At 35.1% G+C, this 18,081-nt stretch overlaps 1 protein-coding gene across 5 annotated transcripts in view; it reads right to left on the reverse strand.

The window, feature by feature from the left end:
• Positions 1-18,081, reverse strand: part of LOC127852152 (transmembrane protein 135-like) — a 150,155-nt gene that overhangs the window by 12,159 nt on the left and 119,915 nt on the right. For all 5 annotated transcript variants that reach the window (XM_052385989.1, XM_052385987.1, XM_052385986.1 and 2 more), the window contains one exon: positions 6,581-6,622. In XM_052385989.1, the coding sequence (XP_052241949.1) occupies positions 6,581-6,622 (42 nt within the window). The remainder of the gene's footprint in view (positions 1-6,580; positions 6,623-18,081) is intronic.

Here is an 18,081-nt window from a genome sequence, read left to right on the forward strand (position 1 = left end):
CTTGAAAGTGACCTTGACCCTGACCCTAAACACTTTTATGCGGAAAAAAGAAATATGTGTTTTATTAATTCATTTTATCTGACATGTAACCTTTACCTTCTGTCATAAACATACTCCATTAGTAAAGGTATCATGTCAAACATTAACTTTTTCTATCAAACCAAAACATACTATGTAAACTTATTGGCAAATTTAACATTGTTACTTTTATTTGAGAATATCTAATATTTCTACCTACGGTATATCAAAATTGCCTATCTAACAAATAGAAATCAATTGTGTTAACATAAGTAAATTGATTATTGATCATGTTACATTTGAGACTCGTGTTACTCATTTTTATCACCTTCACAAGATCAAATTGCAAAATTGACAGAAAAGTTAACCATGAATTCCTAATGCAGTACCTATAAGTACCTAAGGCCATAAACAATTTTTATGTAATCTCAGATAACCAATTCATGACAGACCTTATTTTTAGCAATTAATGGCTGAATTTGCTGAGAACATTTCTGACAGATTCATTACTGGCTGACATGTTAATTGCCAAACACTGCAGGAGATTTCTGCAGTGTCAAAAATAATTACGAAGCTTCCAGATGAAGTGGAACCAATTATCAAGCACCTAGCACACATAGACTGGCAATTATCAAGCACCCAGAGGATTGGAGCTGAATAAACAAGCTTCTCCATGACAAGATAAGCAGACTACTGAGCAGGCACCATTGGGTCATTGGTTCCCAGCCAAGCACAACAGAAAAGCCTTGCCATGTGCTGGTACCTGCTGTTAGGGCCTGCACTTGCATCTGCGATGGAAGTTTTCTGGAGCCTAAAGAAGCAAAGCAGACCCACTCTACCCTGACTCCGCCATGAACACCACCAAGTGTTCAGCCAATTGTTTTTCATGCTAGTTTTTTTCTGTGTTTTAGGGTGTATGAAACATGTACTTGAAACATGATTTCGATTAGAGATTATTTTGAAGCATTCTTTTATGAAGACATTAAACATTTAACAAAGACAATTTTAGAAATATTCAATTGAGAAGATATGATTGATCGTTTATAAAGCTTGTGTTTTATATTATGTACTTCTTACATGTTATAATTCCAAGATGTTTTAATAGGACTTATCTTTATGAAGGCAATATAATTACAACAAACTTCATAGCCTAACATATTTTAAAGCAGTCTAGTATATAGTACCAAAACGTGTTCAAAACTGAAATCTGTGTAAATTTCTTTAGCACTTCAATATCATAACCAAAAGTTTCACCCTTAACAGATTCACAAATTGCCATTGAATCTTTCACAACTTCTCAAGCCAAATTTTAAATGTTGAAACCAAAAAACAAACAAACACAATATTACTTGACAATCTTTTAAAATGCTTTTGTTCAGAAATCAAAGTTCACGAGAAAAAAACACTTGCACAGAATAAAAAAATGTTCACCGAAATGCAAGACAAAAACACAGGCAGATACTTCTGCACAGGAACTGATGCATCCAACATATTCCAGACAATTACTGGGTATTGGAATCTGCAAAACATTCTGCAATTACCAATGATTTATTCATTATTTAATTCAGAAGATGGTTACTAATGGAATTTTCCAGCATATTTTCACACCTCATGAACTAATCTTTTAGTTCAAACCTATTTATTTTAGCTCTAAGCCTAAGGCTTATTTGAAACGCTCTCGAGTCTGTTTCCTGGGCCTAGAACCAGTACTTGGTGGCTATGGGGGAGCTCCAAAGAAGGCTCCTGCAGTGGGGATCAAACCAGTGACCTCACAGTCACTAAGCAGACACCATATCCATTATTCCACAGGGACTTTAAATCAATCTTTTGTTGAAAGAAGTAGCAACATATGCATTTTTGAACAATTTCTATAAAAATTGATTGGTCACTCTAATAAATAATAATGATGATATAAAAAGTATTCTTGAAAGCAATCACACATTTATCTGCTCCTTTTATTTTCCCTTTAATGCTTATCTTTGAATTAAACAAGGAAGATTTGCATGTTACATGCAGATGAGTGGAGCCAACATCTACTATTGACGGATGAAACACAAAGAAGTTTAATGGAATTGCAATGTACACAATATTTTTAAATGATTTTATTCATTACATTGGAACACAAGAGACCACGTTATCCATGGAACCCATGTAATTAACAAGATGTGTTTGTGAAACACAATGTCCCCCTATATGATGCTTGACCTTGTAGGATGACCTTGACCTTGACCCTTCACCACTCAAAATGTGCAGCTCCTTGAGATACACACGCATTTCAAATATAAAATTGCTAGCTTCAATATTGCAGAAGTGACATTACATGCGCAATTTTGACCCATATATTTGACCTTGAAGGATGACCTTGACCTTTCACCACTCAAAATGTGCAGCTCCATGAGATACACATGCATGCCAAATATCAAGTTGCTATCTTCAATATTGCAAAAGTATTCATAAAATAAGCGATTTGGGCCACATATATTTGACCTCTGACCTTGAAGGATGACCTTGACCTTGACCTTTCACCACTCAAAATGTGCAGCTCCATGAGATACACATGCATGCCAAATATCATGTTGCTATCTTCAATATTGCAAAAGTATTCATAAAATAAGCGATTTGGGCCACATATATTTGACCTCTGACCTTGAAGGATGACCTTGACCTTGACCTTCCACCACTCAAAATGTGCAGCTCCATGAGATACACATGCATGCCAAATATCAAGTTGCTATCTTCAATATTGCAAAAGTATTCATAAAATGAGCGATTTTGTCCATATATATTTGACCTCTGACCTTGAAGGATGACCTTGACCTTACACCACTCAAAATGTGCAGCTTCATGAGATACACATGCATGCCAAATATGAAGTTGCTATCTTCAATATAGCAAAAGTTATTGCAAAATGTTAAAGTTGGCGCAAACCAACCAACCAATAGACCAACAGACCAACGGACCAACAGACGGCAAAAACAATATGTCCCCCACTACTATAGTGGGGGACATAAAAATTGGCTTTAATGTCACATAGGCTGGGCCTTGGTGTCCTCTTGTGGTTACCTATCACATGGTCTGATCTTTGCTTTTTAAGTGTGACTACTTATAACACAGTCCAGGCTTTGTTTAAACCATGCAATTACATGTAACAAGTCTGGGTTTTGTTTTAACTTAACTCTTTCAGTGCTGGAACCGAATTTTGAAGGCCTTTGCAAACAGTTTGGATCCAGATGAGATGCCACAGAACGTAGCATCTCATCAGGATCCAAACTGTTTGCTATTCTGATAGTATTCTTTAAAAAAATCTAAGAAAATGCTAATTTTAGAAATACAGCAGACAACATTTTAGCAGACAACAAATTTCCCAGCATGCAAAGGGTTAATAATTGATTAGTTATATGGTCCAAGCTGTGGTTTTTCCTTGTGATTACACATAAAATAGTCCAGGCATTGTTTTAACCTTTTGACTATATGGAACAGAGCTTTACTTTGTTTAAACCTTTTGATTAGTCTGGGCTTTGTTTTAACCATGTGGTAACAGTTAACATAGTTTTGACTATGTTTACACCTTGTGGTTTCATGTAGTGTAATATAATTTAAGTTTAATTTTACCTTGTTGGCAAATGTAACATCATTTGGGTTTTGTTTTTATCTTGTGGCCAGATGTAACATAGTCAGAGCTTTGTTTAAATTTTGTGGTTAAATGTAACATAGGCCACACTGGCGTTGTCTTTGGTAATGTCTAATATAGTCTGAGGGTTTTATCATGTGGTAAATGTAAATGTAACATAGTCAGGGCCTTGCTTTTACATTTTTTACATGTAACATACTCTAGGCTATGTTTTAAACTCAAGGTAAAATGTAAAATAGTCTAGGAATTGCAGCAACCATGCGGTTAAATGTTATTTTACATTTTCTGAACTTTGTTTTAACCATGTGGTTACATGTTATGCAACCTGTTGTTGTGCTTTTGTTCAAGCTTTTGGTGTCACACGTATCATATCATTGTCTTGGCTTTCTTTTTACTTTGTGGCAATATGGTAAACATCTTGAGTTGTGGTCAAATGAACCGTAAATCTACGAGTATAATACGCACTTTTTTACCTGTCGATTTTTTCTTCAAGTAGGGGGTGCGTATAATATACGAGTTTCGAGCAGAACAAAATTTTTCCTGTGCAAATTTTCAACTTAATCGCTGTTATTCGCTTCGCGGCAGCCATTTTGAACTACACCATTACATCAAAGGGGTGCAACAGGACTTGCGCTGTCATTCGCCATTTGAGTCATTCGCGAAAATATTGAGAATTTGGCTCAATAAAAATCTTATTTGTGAAAATGCGAAAATCTAGTAAAATTTCATTGAAAACATCCACAATTTATATCGGACATAGTTTTTTATATTTGTCTCTTTGTTTTAATGAAAGAGTTCGTAATTCGAACAGTAAACGAAACCTGGTCTGTACCCGATTATGAGACATCGCTTAACCTTATTGTTATTGAAGTGCGCATGGTAGCTGGCCAATCAACATTGAGCTCGCTTACACATGAAATGACGTTGTCGAATGAAACGTGAGAACGGGAGGAGCTATCGGATAATATTGGGTCATTCATGTGCAGACACTGTATACTTCGAAAACACAGTTAGTCTGCCTACAAAATAGCGACTGGACGCTTAGTCGTATAAAGAGATTAGCAAATGAAAAAAAACAACTGACAATACCCGTAAATAAATACATCTTAGCTGACCACTATTTATCTTTCTACTGCATATTTACCATATCTGAAGTAAAGAGTGGTAATTAAATAATTAGTTTTATGATGCTAATAGAGTCTATTACACCTGTCTGCCGATTGCCGAATTTAATTGAAAAGTGATAATTAATTAATTTGTTTTTTACTCCCAAAATAGCCTTAATGACAGCAGCGTATTTTAAGTTAAGAGATCATGAAAAACACGAGCGGTTTAATTGTATTTTAAGTTATATTAAAGTATCGAGTTTGTAACTCGAAAAATGAAAAAGTAATTCATCTAGACAACTATAAAAACGGAAGTAACCATTTTGTCTTCTTATTACTTTATTATTATTATAATTATTATCGTCCCGAATATTGTCAAATTGAATTAAATGTGAAAACAAAAAACAGCATCTCTGCTTCTTTCTTTTGTAATTATTACTGCTTGACCCGGATGTCAGCAAGGGGCCCGTGTGTTATCGGTAACAATCAATGGTAATATAAACAATAGACAGAGATATTTATTATGCAACTGTCATAACAACAGCACTATAACACATCCCTATCAATAAACCGGGGTAACAGATAGTTGACAACACCAAATTGATTTGCTATTTTCACAACACAAAAATATATTGACACATTTTTTCGGAAATGGCCGATTTCGGACACTGATTTTTTTAGTGCGTATTTTACTCGGATTTTCAATTTATACCGATAAGTTTTGACCAAACTCGGGGGTGCGTTTTATGCACGAGGGTGTATTATATTCGTGGATTTACAGTAAACACATAACTGGGAATAGTTTGAACCATGTAGTCATGAGCACATATGTGTCTTGGCATGTGCTTTGTTAGACTGTTTACAGCCCTGCATTGTCCTTTTTATAAAGACAACTCTCCCCTACTTCTTGTACTGTACTTATACTAAACAGAGTTACGTTTTCTTATCTGCTTAAAATGCATGATAATTCAGCCAAAAGAGAAAAGGAGCTTTGATATTGTATAGCAATACATCTCAATAAGTAATTGTGAGCTTTGATATTGTATTGCAATACATCTCAATAAGTAATTGTGAGCTTTGATATTGTATTGCAATACATCTCAATAAGTAATTGTGAGCTTTGATATTGTATTGCAATACATCTCAATAAGTAATTGTGAGCTTTGATATTGTATTGCTATACATCTCAATAAGTAATTGTGAGCTTTGATATTGTATTGCAATACATCTCAATAAGTAATTGTGAGCTTTGATAGTGTATTGCAATACATCTCAATAAGTAAATGTCAAAATAGAAAAGAAAAGAAAATTATCAGTCTGTTGACAGACTAGTGCTTTGTTTAAACCTTGTGAATTGTGAATTATTTGTAAATCTTGTATCTGTTTCATGGACCCATTGCTGTTACATGCATCATTTTCCCCTTTGTTTTACCCTTGTGGTTACAAGTATCATAGCTTGGGCTTTGTTGAAGCCATGAGGTTATATGTTACATAGTCTGGGATTTGTTTGAGCAACGTATCTTTGCTTTACCTTGGTATTACATTTATATCACATTATATTTTGCTTTAAGCTTTTTGATTACAGGTAATATATTTAAACATTTTGAGTATATGTCTCACGTACTTAATCTAATGTTTAATTTAACCAAGTGGTTGCATACATCATAGTCAGCATAATTGCATAGCTCATTTAGTTAATAATACTTATTTCACATTGCAGCTTAAATTGTGTGGTTGTAGGTCTACTTTAGTCCCTCTTCTGTCATATGTTATGTTTTAAGTATTATAATTTTGGCAAAAGATTGTAGCAAATAATTACACTTACTTGAACATTGACAAAGTTCCTGCTGGCAATCCATTGTCCTTTCTGGAAATATAAAATAAAGAAAGACATCAATACACATTATATTACAAAAGCAATAACGGAAGAACATTTACCACTTTAATGTGTTTGAACGAGGAGTTTGAGCATGTTTAAATGTGATGGGAATGCAAACATGTCATGCATGTGTATAATTGTCATGATGATGCAAACATGTCTTTTATGTGTATAAATGTGATGGGAATGGAAAAATGTCTTACATGTGATAAATAAGATTGAAATGCAAACATGTCATGATGTTGCAAACATGTCTTATACATGTGTATAACAGTAATGGGAATGCAAACATGTCTTGCAGGTACATACATATTATGATGATGCATTTATAATGTGCATGCGTATACATGTATATGTCATGATGGTTCAAACATATCTTACAAGTGTATAAATATCATGATGATGCAAACAGATTTTACATTAAAATTGATGCAAATTTCCTTTCTTTGATTTTTTTTTCGTCTGCAATTGGGAATATTTTAATGTTTCCCTGATTGGAAAAGTGCCTTTAATGGGTACTTTATACAGGATTTAAATTGCTTCCCTAGAAAAGTCTGTTAATGAATGATCAGAAATGTTATTTTCAAATCCATATTTATATCAGTAATTGCTACGTTAAAGTTGGAAAGTACTAATTAGCGATCATTTAATTAGCAATAATTATTTTTAACAAGAGGGCCTGAAAGGCCAATAGTCGCTCACCTGAGATAACAAGATATTATTGGGACAAATCTTCTGACCAAGTTTCACGAAGATCGGAAAATAAATGTGGCCTCTAGAGTGTTAACAAGGTTTTACTATAGCCATATAAGGAAAAATACCCCGCCCCCTGGCAGCCATGTTTTTCAACCAACCGGCATCATTTGTGAACTCTTCCAAGATATTATTGGGATGAATCTTCTGACCAAGTTTCATGAAGATCGGACTATAAATGTGGCCTCTAGAGTGTTAAGATTTTACTATAGCCATATAAGGAAAAATGCCCCGCCCCTTGGAAGCCATTTTTTCAAGCAAACATAATTATTTTAGAACTCATCCAAGATATCATTGAGACCAATCTTCTGACCAAAAAGCAAACATAATTATTTTCGAACTCATCCAAGATATCATTGAGACCAATCTTCTGACCAAATTTCATGAAAATTTGATGATAAATGTGGCCTCTAGAGTGTTAACAAGGTTTTACTATAGCCATATATAGCCATATAAGGAAAAAAATACCCCGCCCCTGGTGGCCATGTTTTTCAAGCAACCAAAACCATTTTCTAACTCATCCAAGATATCATTTGGACAAATCTTCTGACCAAGTTTCATGATGATCGGAAAATAAATGTGACCTCTAGAGTGTTAACAAGGTTTTACTATAGCAATATAAGGAAAATAGCCCCACCCCCCGTGGTGGCCATGTTTTTCAACCAATCAACATCATTTTTGAACTCGTCCAAGATATTATTGGGATGAATCTTCTGACCGAGTTTCATGAAGATCGGACTATAAATGTGGCCTCTAGAGTGTTAACAAGATTTTACTATAGCCTTATTTAGCCATATAAGGAAAAATGCCCCGCCCCTTGGCGGCCATGTTTTTCAAGCAAACGTAACCATTTTCGAACTCATCCAAGATATCATTAAGACAAATCTTCTGACCATATTTCATCAAGATTGGACAATAAAAAATGTGGCCTCTATAGTGTTAACAAGGTTTTACTATAGCCATATAAGAAAAAATGCCCCGCCCCCTGGCTGCCATGTTTTTCATCAAACCTTGACCTTGACCCCAGTGATCTCAAACCTCATCAAAAGGTACAGGTCCATGCAAGGTACCTACATGCCAAATATGTAAGAGATCAGTAAAGTATTGAAGGTGCTATGAGAAACTATAACAAAAGCATGACGGAAAAATCTATTATTAGCCTCAGTGACCTTGACCCCATTGACCTCATACCTCATCAAAAGGTAGTGGTCCATGCAAGGTACCTACATGCCAAATATGAAAGAGATCGGTAAAGTATTGAAGGTGCTACGAGAAACTGTAACAAAAGCATGACGGAAAAATCTATTATTAGCCTCGTTGACCTTGACCCCAGTGACCTCAAACCTCATCAAAAGGTACAGGTCCATGCAAGGTACCTACATGCCAAATATGAAAGAGATCTGTAAAGTATTGAAGGTGATAAGAGAAACTGTAACAAAAGTGTGACGAAAAAATCTATTATTAGCCTCAGTGACCTTGACCCCAGTGACCTCAAACCTCATCAGAAGGTAGAGGTCCATGCAAGGTACCTACATGCCAAAAATGAAAGAGATTGGTAAAGTATTGAAGGTGGTATGAGAAACTGTAACAAAAGTGTGAAGGAAAAATCTATTATTAGCCTCGGTGACCTTGATCCCAGTGACCTCAAACCTCATCAAAAGGTAGAAGTCCATGCAAGGTACCTACATGCCAAATATGAAAGAGAATGGTTAAGTATTGAAGGTGCTATGAGAAACTGTAACAAAAGTGTGACGGAAGGAAGTAAGGAAGGAAGGACTAACTGGCAACTATATGCTCCCCGAAAATTTTCGGGGAACTTAAAAATTAAATAAAAAGACAAAATACTCGCACATGATGAAATATAGCATTAAACAAGATGTGTTTGTGAAACACTATGTCCACCCCCCCTCATATATTTGACCTTTGACCTTGAAGGATGACCTTGACATTGACCTTTCACCACTCAAAATGTGCAGCTCAATGAGATACACATACATGCCAAATAACAAGTTGCTATCTTCAATATTGCAAAAGTTATGGCCAATTTTAAAGTTTGACGCAAACAAAAAACAACAACAAAAACAGACAGGGCAAAAACAATATGTCCCCCAGTATAGACTTGGGGACATATAAAAAGAAGTTGAACTGAAAAACCTGCACACACAAAAACAGTAACAAAACCTGGAATACTGTCTTATCCTTGCAGTGTGACAGCTGACAATGAAAAATGAGGACACTGAAGCGTTGAGGTGGCTTAATTCTGATATGCCACCAAGAAATTAATGGATTTATTTATCACAAGACTAATTACATGTATGCAAGTTTTTTGGACTTGAACAATGCAAGGCTCATGTTTCATTCTGAAATAGTGTTTTCTTACAGTGTGGCAGAAGTTGAAAAATAAATTGTGATTATATGATGTTTCATGACTTAAGATGATAAAACAGATGTCTTATTTGAATGTTAGATGTAAATAGTTAATGCAAAGTTTCACAGTATATTCATGCAGTTAATTGATTTCAGTGTTATGAAACTACACGTAGTATGAAATTTAAGCGTGTTTTTTTGTTCAAATTTGGGTCCGGTAGGGCGACCCTTTCCCAATGGAAAGTATATATTTTTTTCAAATGGGACCTAAAAATTTCCAAACGTCTTAAGTATCAAATGAATCTCGGCATACGTTTGTATTGAAAGATTTGATAAAATAAGCTCCAGATCAGGACAGAGGTATTCCAACATGCATCACCTGACACGCATTGTGTATAGTTCATGCTCTGTTTTTTTAGGCAACAAATACATAGTGAACATAATTAATTCCTTTGTGCTGATAAAAAGCAGGCTAAAATTGGCGTAGGTGTATTTATTTGTAAATAAAAAATTTGTAGTGCGGACATTTTAATCACATTATTTTCTATTAAAAGTTTCGTTGTGAATTTCAATTAAAGTACCAAGGTATCTCGCGAATTATTAGGCACTGACAGATCCTCTGAATAAAATTCAAACACGCTGTATCGTTATCATTACGCTCTTTTAGTGTGTTCATTATTAAAACAATCATTGTACTGTATACTGATTGCACAAAGCGTCCTGTACAGTACATTTCTTTTGCAACGACCAATAAACAACTTAATTTATATTTAGATTTCATGCAACATGTTCAAGTCATTTTCTGGAAATCGGGGAACTAGTCAAAGTCAAGTCTGTGAATAAAAACAAAAAACATAAATGAAACAAAATGCAGACAAATCAAAAGACTCACCGCCTAATGTTTTAGTGCAAAAATTCATATTTCCATTGCATTTCTTATTGCATTCGCATACGATTGTATTAGCTAACATGGGTGTGGGGCATGTCATGTCCGGACTCTCCGACAAGAGGAGGACATTAAAGTACCACACCGGATATCTGAAGCAGCAGCAGGAGACGAAGCATGTGTGTGCTACTTGCAGTGTCCACCTGTGTAGGGATGGATGTTTTTAGAGGTATTACAGCCTGTGATGACTTATGACTCCGTGCTATGACACGTTTTATTTCGTTTTTTGTAAAAGCTTCATGCAATCAAGTAAATGTTAGCATGGACATTTGGTTTTGGAATTTCATTACCACATTGCTATGACTTTAAGTCTCTATAGAGTACCTGATTATTCTGTATTATCATGACTTCCATTTTTAAAAGCAAATTCTGTTCAATATTGCTCAAGAATTTGTTAAGACAAATGTTTGCCATTTTTCCATGATCAAAAAATAAGCGCAATGGCGCAATATTAATTTTGAAGGCAAGGCACTGCAGGGCCACTGTGCTCAATCTGCCTGGGGGAAAGTCTGGTATTATTTTATATGAGGAAGAAAGCAGTATTTCTTTATAAAAATGTCACTTTTACTCAAGCAAATCTATATAATCTGCTTTGGGATAGTAAGATTGTCTTGTAACAAAAGTGCTTTTTTCTTCGTGTGTTTTTTCATTTTTGTCAAGCCTTTTCCACCAAAGCCAAGAAAAACATAAAAAACTCAAAAGTTAAGAATAATCTGTCTCAAATTGACGTCATTTATGTATGGTATATGTCATGTCAAATGTTTTTATATTAATCTTATAAACTATAAAACCCATTCAAAACATTTCCCAATCCTTTTGATTAAGCATTTATGCATCCTTAATTATTTGTAAATAGACACTTCAAATGAATTACATATTCCTTAATTAATTTCAGGTATGACACGACATCAGTCTCCAATGGAGAACATGGCTCATGTTTTTTTTTACCTGGATAACATTTGATATTTATATATATTTATCAAGCTGTGCATAGATAGACATTGATAAAGTTGTGGAAACATACACCCATGACATGGTGTAGATCATATCATTTCAAAATGCCCTTAACAGAAGAAACTAAGTACAAACAAAAGGGCCTAAGGTGCTCACCTGAGACCCCAAGGAAAAAAGTTCTGAGCAGGTAACGTTTGAAAAGTTTCACAATACACTTATAAAGAAAAATAAGTAGTCGCAGAAGTGTAGTGGATATGGTGTCCTCCTAGCCATTGGGAGGTCACGGGTTCGATCCCACTGTGGGAAAGTTCTTTAGATTTCCTCCAAAGACACCAAGTACTGGTTCTAGTCCCAGGAAACGGACTCGAGAGCGTTTCAAATAAGCCTTCATCTTTCTATGCAATCAAGCTAAAATAAATAGGTTTAAACTAAGGAAAAATACCCCAACATCTGGTTACAATGCTTTCAAACAACCAAGAGTTGTCAAACACTTTTATTAATTTTGACCTAATATATGACCCCATGGGACCCGGTTTCTAACTTAGGCAAGGTTTCATTGAGACAAAAGTTGTTATTAAGTTTCATGAAGATTGGACTAAATGTGGCCTTAGTGTTCACATGGTTTTTCTTTAATTTGACTTAGTGACTACATCGCTGATCCCACATGAACTGACCGAGATACCATTGGGACAAAATTAATAATCTGACCAAGTTTCTTGAAAATCAGCCTACAAATGTGGCCAGTAGAACTAAACAAGGCTATTGTCAAGCAGTATGGTCCCTTACCGGTGTAACTCCACCATTGTCAGATTTTTTTAATATTATTCATTTTTATTTTTGTATTTGTTACCATAGCAACCAGAATTTTTGAAGTAGGAACAAAATGATATGACGTGCATAATCTCCATATTGCCATCTATCCATGTTTCAAGTTTCATGAACAAATATGAAGAACTTTTAAAGTTGTGGCAGGATCCAGAAAAGTGTGACAGACTGACTGACTGACTGACGGACACACAGAGCGCAAACCAGTATAAGTCCTCTCCGGTTTCACCCGTAGGGGACAATTATGCCCTTGAAAAATTTTGACATAATATTAACTCGGCAAAATAAAAGGTTCAGATTATTGTATTTACTAATAATTATACATTCAGCACATGCTTTTATGAACTGATGGATAGAAAGTGTCTATTTATCAAGCAGTGCTTTTTTTCGTTTAAATTTTGGTCCGGTAGGGGGACCCATCCCCAATGGAAAAAAGTATATATTTTTCCCAAATGGGACCTTAAAATTCCCAAATTGAAGATTCCCAAAAAAATAATATATCTTTAACAGCTCTAAGCATGTCATTCATCTCTAAAGTTGAACCTTAGAAAATATTATATTGAAATCACTTCCATTATCATTTTTAAAGCATTAATTAGCATAAAACCAACAACATTAATTTCCCAAATATTAGTCAAAATGAAACGATTTTTCCCAATCCAAAGGGACCCTGCCCCAGCCCCAAAATGTTGGATAAAACACTGTCAAGCAAATACAAAGTTCAAATAAAATAATATCTTCAAGAGTTTTCTCCCTTTGACTCTACTTTTTTTGCTGTGATATGCACAATTCAAACAAAGTGCTCTTTTCCCTCATTTTTCAATGTTGAAAGTTCACAGAAGCAACAACAAAAAACTTTTGACACTGATGAATGACTGACACTGACCGTGAAAACCATGAAAATCATTTTTTATGTCAAACTTCCATAAAGAAGGTAGTACTGGAAATATGATTGATATTTCCTATGTAATGGTGGCCATGGGAGGTCTGCTTGTGAACAAACATTAATAAAAATCGCTCATGTCTAAAACAATTACGGATACAAAAATCTTGACATTTCAAAATAACCATTTAGTCTAAGGCGTTTTTCTTTTTCCCATCATGAAGTTACAACATGCACACACAATCCTATTTTTATGTTTAATTAATTTTGAAGTTGATGACAGTTAATGCTTTACCGGATATTCAGACAAGTTGAGGTTTTCCTTTTCAAATGTTTTTTTTTCCCTGTTAAATTAACCCGTTATCACTTAGATACATATTTTCACGCATTTGTAGTCCCTTAGAAAGTTATATTTAATTTAAGGCCTTTCTTACAAGATTCAAGTTGTTAAGACTTCATCTCCAAACCTTAGATACTGATGAGCAGCAAACAGCATTAAACCTGAACAGTCATTTCAGGTCATTTTCTTCGTCTTTAATTATAATAAAAAAATCTATTCAATAAGTTTAATACACTCAATACATACACTGTTATAATTCAAATATTTTTTTTTTGTGAATTTCAATACTAATTTATTCCTGTAAACTAAGTTTAATCTTTTTTGTCGGTGAAACAAAAAGAGTGCCAATGTGTTGTATGACAGTTGCGTAGAATATTGCGGATTTACAAAATTTGTACATGACTGACTCTATTGTCCATGAACAAGTTGTGTTTTTTTTCATTTGATTTACCTCATTTCAAACTGTATTCTCTAACGGACAACGTTAAAATGGCGTTTCAATTCTGAACATGTTGCAAAGGCAGCTCTGTCGTAGTTACAAAGCAAATTATACATAACAAAATACACAATTTTATTAAGTAATGCTTAGTATACTATGTTATATAATAAAATATCAATATTTGCAAATAATATACAACAAGAACATTTGTTGAATTTTTATCAGCCACATAATTCATTTTGTTTATGGATAGGTGCAAATCCCTTAATATACACTAAGTTATAAAAATCATTAAGTGTAGGGTTATTGTTTTTATGCATAAAATTTCTTCTCATTGATATTTACACATCCATGAAGTTATATGTTGAAATTGTGTAGCGTATTTGATAAAAAGCCCTAAAGCCCTGAAAAGTTACAAAAATAAAAAATTGCAATAACTCTTATTAAATAAGTGTAGTGTTAATGTTCTTGTACAAGGCAAATCTATTTATTGATATATATACACCCATGAAGTATCATGTTGAAATCATGATATAGCCCTCAATTGTTTTGCGACAGATGTACTGACAGTTGGACAACACCAATTCTATACCTCCTCGCCTTTGGCAGGGGATAAAAAATGAATTTGACGCCAATCGAGAAACCTTATTGCGTTACATCAGATTAAAATAATGACTTGTAATATGGTATATAACCCATAGTAACATAAAAATATTATGAACATCAGTTCCTTCTGTTTTGATTTATGTATTTTGTTAAAAACACAACTAAGCTATCTTTTAAAATATTGTACTAATAATTTATCAACAAGAGGGCGTGATAGGCCTAAAGTAGCTCACCTGAGATAACAAGATATTATTGGGACAAATCTTCTGACCAAGTTTCACGAAGATCGGAAAATAAATGTGGCCTGTAGAGTGTTAACAAGGTTTTACTATAGCCATATAAGGAAAAATGCCCCGCCCCCTGGCAGCCATGTTTTTCAACCAACCGGAATCATTTTTGAACACGTCCAAGATATTATCAGGATTAATCTTCTGACCAAGTTTCATGAAGATCGGAAGTAAATGTGGCCTCTAGAGTGTTAACAAGATTTTACTATAGCCATATAAGGAAAAATGCCCCGCCCCTTGAAAGCCATTTTTTTTCAAGCAAACATAATTATTTTCGAACTCATCCAAGATATCATTGAGACCAATCTTCTGACCAAATTTCATTAGGATTGGACAATAAATGTTGCCTCTAGAGTGTTAACAAGGTTTTACTATAGCCATATATAGCCATATAAGGAAAAATGCCCCGCCCCAGACGGCCATGTTTTTAAAGCAACCAAAACCATTTTCGAACTCATCCAAGATATCATTGGGACAAATCTTCTGACCAAGTTTCATAATGATCGGAAAATAAATGTTACCTCTAGAGTGTTAACAAGGTTTTACTATAGCCACATAAGGAAAATAGCCCCGCCCCCATGGTGGCCATGTTTTTCAACCAACCGGCATCATTTTTTAACTATTCCAAGATATTATTGGGATGAATCTTCTGACCAAGTTTCATGAAGATCGGACTATAAATGTGGCCTCTAGAGTGTTAACAAGATTTTACTATAGCCTTATACAGCCATGTAAGGAAAAATGCCCCGCCCCTTGGCGGCCATGTTTTTCAAGCAAAAGTAACCATTTTCAAACTCATCCAAGATATCATTAAGACAAATCTTCTGACCATATTTCATCAAGATTGGACAATAAATGTGGCCTCTAGAGTGTTAACAAGGTTTTACTATAAATAGCCATATAAGGAAAAATGCCCCGCCCCCTGGCGGCCATGTTTTTAAACCAACCGGCATCATTTAAGAACTCGTCCAAGATATTATTGGGATGAATCTTCTGACCAAGTTTCATGAAGATTGGACAATAAATGTGGCCTCTAGAGTGTTAACAAGTCAAATGTTGACGGCACACCATGCATAACACACGACGGACAAAAGGCGATCACAAAAGCTCACCATGAGCACGTTGTGCTCAGGTGAGCTAAAAAGTCACAACTATAATCATAACTGGCCATCAGTTTAAGTCATAAATTATAAATATTTGTCTAAAGTGTTAACAAGATTTTACTATAGCCATATATAGCCATAAGGAAAAATACCCCGCCCCTTGGCAGCCATGTTTTCAAGCAAAGGCTACCATTTTTGAACTCATCCAAGATATCAGTGGGACAAATCTTCCGAGTTTTATGAAGATTGGAAAATAAATGTGGCCTCTAGAGTGTTAACAAGGTTTTACTATAGCCATATAAGGAAAAATGCCCCACCCCCTGGCGGCCATGTTTTTCAACCAACCGGCATCATTTTCGAACTCAACCAAGATATTATTGGGATGAATCTTCTGACTAAGTTTTGTGAAGATCAGACAATAAATGTGGCCTCTAGAGTGTTAACAAGATTTTACTATAGCCATATAAAGCCATATAAGGAAAAATGCCCCGCCCCTTGGCAGCCATGTTTTTCAAGCAACCGGAACCATTTTCGAACTCATCCAAGATATCATTGAAACCAATCTTCTGACCAAATTTCATGAAGATTGGACAATAAATGTGGCCTCTAGAGAGTTAACAAGTCAAATGTTGACGGCACACCATGCAATACACACGACGGACAAAAGGTGATCACAAAAGCTCGCCATGAGCACTTTGTGCTCAGGTGAGCTAAAAAGTCACAACTATAATCATAATTGGCCATCAGTTTAAGTCATAAATTATAAATATTTGTCTTAAAAAACAAAAATCCATGGATCATGCCCTCTATCACAAACCAAATCTGACTGGTAGGTATTTTCAGTTCCACCGAATGACAGCCTCTTATCTCATAACTGAAAACCAGTCACACATTGCTGGGATTTCAGTAGATATCCTAGAGATGCAGGGAAAAGATAATTGGCCCAAAAAACTGGCACTGGAAACTGTTAACCAAAGATTCCTTCTGACACTGACAAGGCATGGATGGCTGTATGAAAGATAAGTCATAAGACTTTAGCAGCACTCAGGGTGAGCTCAGATAGTAATGTATGGACAAAAAACTATTCTGGCAATCACCAGGCACACTAATCAGTGTTTTCTGACATGACTCATAAAGATCCTGATTTATGGCCTATGTTGCATCCACAGGCCTTTAGGAAAATACCAGTAAGACATTTTGCTTGTCTTTTTCTGGCTCTTCAGTAAGCATGGAGAGTGATTCTGATTTCATACACAAACACATCCTGTCCATTGGCAAAAATATGTCAGCCTAGGGTTCCTTAAACATTTTAACGATTATTTTGTCCCAATATTCCACAAACCTTCAAACACCCCTTGATTCACTTGGCAAAACATTGACATGGTGAATGTCTTTAAAGAAAAACTGGACCAATTTTGTCCATTCACTGAATGCACATGTAAACTAGAGCTTTTTCACAGACGTGACGAATTGTAACCCCCACATGCTGCATTGACACAGAATATTTTGCATGTTGTCTTCACAAAAAAACAGGGGACACCATGCTCAATGTTTAAAATGCACCACGTGACCTAGTTTTTGACCCGGCATGACCCATATTTGAACTTGACCTAGACATCATCTAGATACAACATCTGACCAAGTTTGGTGAAGATCGGATGAAAACTACTTGAATTAGAGAGCAGACACTTAATACGGACCGACCAACAGACTGACAGACAGACAGACAGACCAACAGACAGACCGACAAGTTCACTCCTATATACCCCCCTAAACTTCGTTTGTGGGGGTATAAAAAGACCATTAACTGTAAAGATGAATGATAAGTTACAAAAAACTGTTTTGAAATAATCTAGAAAGTCCAGAAACTAATGTGCAGTTCCAATTATCACACATTCTATATTACAAATGTCGCTATTGGCCATAAGTTACTAAATGTGCTAT

Source organism: Dreissena polymorpha, chromosome 12, assembly GCF_020536995.1.
Source record: "Dreissena polymorpha isolate Duluth1 chromosome 12, UMN_Dpol_1.0, whole genome shotgun sequence".
Taxonomy (NCBI): domain Eukaryota; kingdom Metazoa; phylum Mollusca; class Bivalvia; order Myida; family Dreissenidae; genus Dreissena; species Dreissena polymorpha.